The sequence below is a fragment of the Colobus angolensis genome, unplaced genomic scaffold (genome assembly GCF_000951035.1).
Source record: "Colobus angolensis palliatus isolate OR3802 unplaced genomic scaffold, Cang.pa_1.0 Scaffold129, whole genome shotgun sequence".
In the NCBI taxonomy this organism is placed as follows: Eukaryota; Metazoa; Chordata; class Mammalia; order Primates; family Cercopithecidae; genus Colobus; species Colobus angolensis.
Genome location: NW_012114141.1, coordinates 6,873,226 through 6,879,225, shown reverse-complemented (window position 1 = coordinate 6,879,225; position 6,000 = coordinate 6,873,226). Strand labels below are relative to the sequence as shown.

General features: G+C 40.1%; 1 protein-coding gene across 1 annotated transcript in view; it reads left to right on the top strand.

Annotated features, from left to right (window-relative positions):
- EFHB (EF-hand domain family, member B) overlaps positions 1-6,000 on the top strand; it is a 67,039-nt gene that overhangs the window by 13,036 nt on the left and 48,003 nt on the right. Inside the window, exons 2-4 of the mRNA XM_011933729.1 lie at positions 2,605-2,667; positions 3,196-3,339; positions 4,747-4,927. Coding sequence (XP_011789119.1) covers positions 2,605-2,667; positions 3,196-3,339; positions 4,747-4,927 — 388 coding nt within the window. The remainder of the gene's footprint in view (positions 1-2,604; positions 2,668-3,195; positions 3,340-4,746; positions 4,928-6,000) is intronic.

Sequence of the window (6,000 nt, the reverse complement as noted above, 5' to 3'; positions counted from 1 at the left end):
GCCTCCTGGGTTCCAGTGAGTCTCCTGCCTCGGCCTCCTGAGTAGCTGGGACTACAGGTGTGTGCCACCACGCCTGGCTAATTTTTGTACTTTTTTTGTAGCAATGGGGTTTCATCATGTTGGTCAGGCTGCTCTTGAACTCCTGACCTCGGGATCTGCCCGCCTTTGCCTCCCAAAGTGCTGGGATTACAGGCGTGAGCCACTGCATCGGGCTGGGGCATTGTTATAAGGTGATCAAGTGATGAGGCAGCTTTTATTCTGGGAGAGTCCCCAGTACTAATTTTTTTTTCCTCTAGGTTATTCAGATTTAATATTGATAATGGTAATAATAGTTGAAACTTACGTAGCACATAGCGTGTGTGGACACTGTTCTAAGCATTTTATATGTATTAACTCTTTTAATTCTCACAGTGATCTCTATGAGGTTGGTACTGTTATCACCATCTCCATTGTGAGCAAATTGAGGCTGAGTAATAGGGTGACACAGCTTATTTATTGGCAGATATTTGAACCCAAGCAGGCTGGCTTCCAGATCTCTATTTATATTCATGATGCCCTGCTACCTTTCCTATGCACTGCCCACTGGCTAGAGGGCTGGCTTGACTCCTGGCTGCTTGCTTTCCAGGGCCCAGTGGGAGAGGAAGCTAGAGGAAATGCATTACAGAAAGTATACTTTATTAATGTCCTGCTACCTTACCTTGAGCTTGATGTTTCTGGCTACAAAACCGCTTTGCGAAAACAAATCCACAGTTTGGCGAGAGGGGTTGAGAGCTTGTGTGAAGACAAGGATAACATAGGATGGAGAAGAACTGGGGATCCAATTGCCCTGAATACAAACTTTCAACCAACCTTTCTATTTTCATAGCTTTACCACACCTTCTTCCAAGTGTTGAACTTTTCCTGTATCTGTTGATTCTCAACTGCCTTTAGCTCAAAATAATCCATATGCAAAAGTGGCATATTTTTGGGCGGCATGTTCTGATCCCTTTCATAATTTTATTTTTCTTTTCTGAGATGGAGTTTTGCTCTTGTCACCCAGGCTGAGGTGCAATGGCATGACCTTGGGTCACTGCAACCTCTGCCTCCTGGGTTCAAGCAATTCTCCTGCCTCAGCTTCCCGAGTAGCTGGGATTACAGGCACCTGCCACCATGCCTGGCTAATTTTTTTATTTTTAGTAGGGACGGGTTTTCACCATGTTGGCCAGGCTTGTCTTGAACTCCTGACCCCCAAATGATCCACCCACCTTTGGCCTCCCAAAGTGCTGGGATTACAGGTGTGAGCCACCTTGCCTGGCAGCCTTCATATTTTTTAAAAAGATTTGAGTTCCTATCCTAAGTATAGCAAGAGAGACAGTATTCCCTGGTATCTGTGAGATTTCTTATAACTTCCAACTGAATTTAAAAAAACTCACTATACCTCTTCTCCATCTTCTCAGTCTTGCTTTTGCCCAGGTTAGAACACAGTTCCTTTCTGTTTTTACACAAAGTTCTTCTCACATAATGTAATTGTGTGGGTAGAATTTACTGAAGATACAGCATTAAGACTGGGCTGCTTCTCACTGTCTTATTTCGCATCTTGGCCCCCTCCAGCCTCTCACCCTGTTGCTAGACCTTGGACTCCACACACCTTCTCAATTTATTTGTCATCTCCTTGATTTTTCCTTCTTAGTGTATCTAATCAGAAGTTGTTTTGGCCCTCCCTTTCAAACTGGAGTCTAATAATTCATATCAAAACATTAGACACTACAAAGATCATATTTTCTCCCATTTTTTTTTTTTTTAACAAAGCAATTCAGTTTTCTGCCTGGCTATGTCTGTGAGCTTCCTCTTTTATACCTAGAGATGTCAGCAAGATAGTCTCTTAAACCCCAATGACTCTCTTACTAAAAGGAATTCCACACTCAACACTTAACATAATAACAAACTTCACCTACCCATATGTATTCATTCATATGTTCACGCACATCTACTCATTCATCCATCCACTCCACTCCATTCTCAGTTTCTCTGCTTTTGTCTGTTTGTTCTCTCTCTTTCTCTCTCTCTCCTCTTTCCAGATATCCAGAACACTATGGGAAGTTAGCTTTTTTCTCTTAGTTTTAAATTTTATTTATTCATTTATTTTCAGAGGCAAGGTCTCGCTCCATTGCCATGGATGGAGTGCAGTGATGTGATCATAGCACACTGTAGCCTTGAACTCCTGGCCTTGAGAAACCCTCCCTTCTTGGCCTCCCAAAGATCATACTTCTATTTCACTGTTATATAGGACAATGAATCATTAACCTGTGATCTATGAGAAGATTGTTCTGAAAGCTGAATTCCTCAACACATCACAGAATTCCTGTAACTGGATGAATCACTAACAATGTTAATGCTGTAAAAATATATGCTTACAATTTTATAAATGTTTATAATATATACATAGCTTTAATGTTTGTTATGTATGAAGATTGCTTTATATTTACTATTGGTTCTTCCTTTTTTGTGTTAGTCAAAAGTAACTTTGTAGCATCAGAGGCATAGGACAAGTTTGAAATAAATTTCATTCTTCCAAATGCTTCTCTTCCACCCTGACAATGATCAACCCATTTTTCTCTCCCAAAGGCAGGAAAGGTTATTCCAGTTGGTTACAGAGTTGCAAGCTGCGCGACTGAAAAACTTCCCAGGGTGAGCACTTTCTATATACCTTTATGTTTCTATTTTTACCTTGTGTGTGAACATTAAGAAATAGGCAACTCAACGTTCCTTATGAAAGTGGTATACATTTAATGTGGTCAATTCGGATTCTTTACTGTTTTTTGAGGCCTTCTATTGATTTTGTCCAAGAAAGTGAAAATCCCAGGCTTCCAGTTTCTAGCTCTACAGGGATTCAATTACAGGGGATTCAATTTATTTCAGTGGGAATAATGGTGTACTTTGTAACCTGGATACTTCCTGGTTGTTTTCTAAATGCAACATTTAAAATAAGTTGTTTAGGGCACATGTTCTCAGGATCTGTGTCATGGAAAAAAATGTTGTCTACTTCCATTAATAAATAAATACATTTTAGGGGGATGTTCATTATTTGGGGCTGTAGTTCCAAATGTGCTTACTACATACATACACTTAAAGTTGTTGATTGATTGGTATAGATCAGTCCTGTTAATATTTTTGGAAACTGTACTTACTACTATTTTCTTGCCTCACTCTTTGCAGCTAGTTACTCCACCTGCGGCAAAAAAGTATTTCAACTTCAGATATCCACCTGCTGGAGTAGAAAGAGTATTTTATGGAAGAGCAAATGATCCCCAAATTGCACCTTATTTGACACATGGAATTAGATCTAAAATTTCAATACCGGTAACTTATTTTCTTTTTTTCCTTGTACATTACTAATTTACCAAGGTGAAAATGCACAAATCAGGTATTAGTGAAATTCGTGAGTTCCAGTCTCCTTCCCACCCATATTTTTACTAGCCTTTTCTTAATCTGTCTTCCAAAAGCCTTTATCTTGAGCAGTAGAAAAAATCCAAGCAGCAGAAGCCAAGGCAGTGTGAAGAAATTAATAGTTTAAGCCAAAAACTATCTATTCTCCTCTCAAATGATAAAAGCCTAGTTGCATTCCATTTTCTCACAATAAAGAGAGATGCTGTCAGGCTTTGTTAGACAATAAAGAAGACTGTCTTGGCGGGGTGTGATGGCTCATGCCTGTAATCCCAGCACTTTGGGAGGCTGAGGCAGGAGGATCACCTAAGATCAGGAATTTGAGACCAGCCTGGCCAACATAACGAAATCCTGTCTCTACTAAAAGTTAAAAAAAAAAAAAAATAGCTGGGGCACGGTAGCGGGCACCTGTAATCCCAGCTACTTGGGAGGCTGAGGCAGGAGAATCGCTTGAACCCAGGAGGCGAAGATTGCTGTGAGCCGCGATCATGCCGCTGCAATCCAGCCTGGGCAACAGACTGAGACTCCATCTCAAAAAAAAAAGACTGCCTTAGTGACTTGCCTAGAGGCCCTATGGAATACTTATATGGACATTGAGTAGAGGTGGAGTCAAAATGTTTGTTATCTGCTACTGATTGAATGGACACTCTAGATTCAGAAGACCTGATCTCTGTATCTGAAGAGAACTTTTAGAAGTCAAGTGGTTCTTGTGCTTTTCATTTTCACTTTTCTTTCTTTCTTTTTTTTTTCTTTGAGACTGAGTCTCACTCTGTCGCCCAGGCTGGAGTGCAGTGGTATGATCTTGGCTCACTATAACCTCCTCTTCCCGGGCTCAAGCGATTTTCCTGCCTCAGACTCCTCAGTAGCTGGGACTACAGGTGCGTGCCACCACACCTGACTGATTTTTAATTTTTTTATTTTTAGTAGATATGGAGTTTCACCATGTTGGCCAGGCTGGTCTCAAACTCCTGACCTCAGGTGATCCGCCCTCCTCAGCCTCCCAAAGTGCTGGGATAACAGGCGTGAGCCACTGCACCTGGCATCACTTTTCTTAAATATTTGAGTCGAGTAACCTGGAAGCTATCATCGTAAACCTTTTAGTATCACTGAAACCTTTTAACTCATTAGGAAGTTCTTCTAGGCATGTTTAAACTTCATAGCCAATTCCGACAGTTCATTTGAAGGTGAGCAAAGCCAGTGATGATAATGAAATGTTTTCCCACAATCGTACAGTCTCCTCTCCCTAGCTGTTGATTAGGGTTTCCATTTTCAGATTTGTACTATTTTTGTTGATGTATTTGTGCATTGTATGATTTCTTTTAGGCAAACACATTGATAAACCCACAGCCTATTACCACATTTCAACAGAAAATTAAAGATAAAAAAGAATCTATATATCTTAGCAATCGACGAGCACCATTAGGAAAATCTCATGATCAAGCACCAGGATTACCTAAAGGAATGGACACAATCAATACGACATTTGGGACAGCAGTCATCAGAGGTAGTAAAAAAAAAAAAAAAAAAAAAAGGGGGGGTTGGAAGGGGCTGGTAAAATAAGTTTCTTTGGAAAATTTGATCAAATATCTTATTTGTATGATGTTTGGTGATGGTGTAAACGATGACTCAAGAAGGAAAGATGGGATTGTAGCAAGCAAGTTACTCTCAGAACCAAAATCCTTGACGTGTATGTATGCAGAAGCAGGAAAAATTCAGGTGTTGGAGTCCAGATATAGTGAGCATAGTAGGTATGGTGTAAAGACAGGAAAGTACTCAACAAAAATTGGCTCTGGGACTAGCTAGAGAACTGCAATCCCTTTGCCTTGGACATCCATTCGTGTGTTCTGTTTCCATCAGTGCTTCACATGTGTTCATGACTCTGAACTCTTTATGAAACAGAGTTCGTGGCACAGGTAAGTTTGATAAATGCTGTATACCACACTCCATTCATGCAGATCCATGAGGTCTACGTGCATATTAACCAATCACAGGGCACAGTGACTTCCACTCTGATTCTGAGAGGGAGTAGAGTACCATCTTTCAACAAATAACTCATTAGAACTGGTCATAGGCCATTCTTCCTTCTGAAGACCCAGGTTCCTGCCATGTTGGGTGCCTTTCTTTACACCTTTCTCAGATTTCTCTCCTATACTCTTTTTGAGGTTATCCCCTCCCTCTAGGAGTCTTACCATAGGAGATCTCAAATTCCATCTTTCTTTATTTTTGTGGAGAAATTCTCTCTTTGTCTTTCCATACTCATTGAGGCTCTCTTCCAGGAACCTTAGCTTTGTTCACCGAAAGGCTCTAGATTATTTTCCTTAAGGTAGTGACATCTACTCTGAAGATAGATTATACTTTGGAATGTAAAATCTGGAGTTGTACCTTATTGCATCAGATCTAAAGTTTTTAAAAATTTGACACATGAAAAATGTATTTTAGAGTAGATTAAATATCCTCTCCTTTTTATGTTTCATAAACGTATGAAACATATATATTTATATTTATAAAGTATATATATTTATATTTATATAGAGACTGGGGTCTCACCATGTTTCCAGGCTGGCCTCAAGCTCCTGG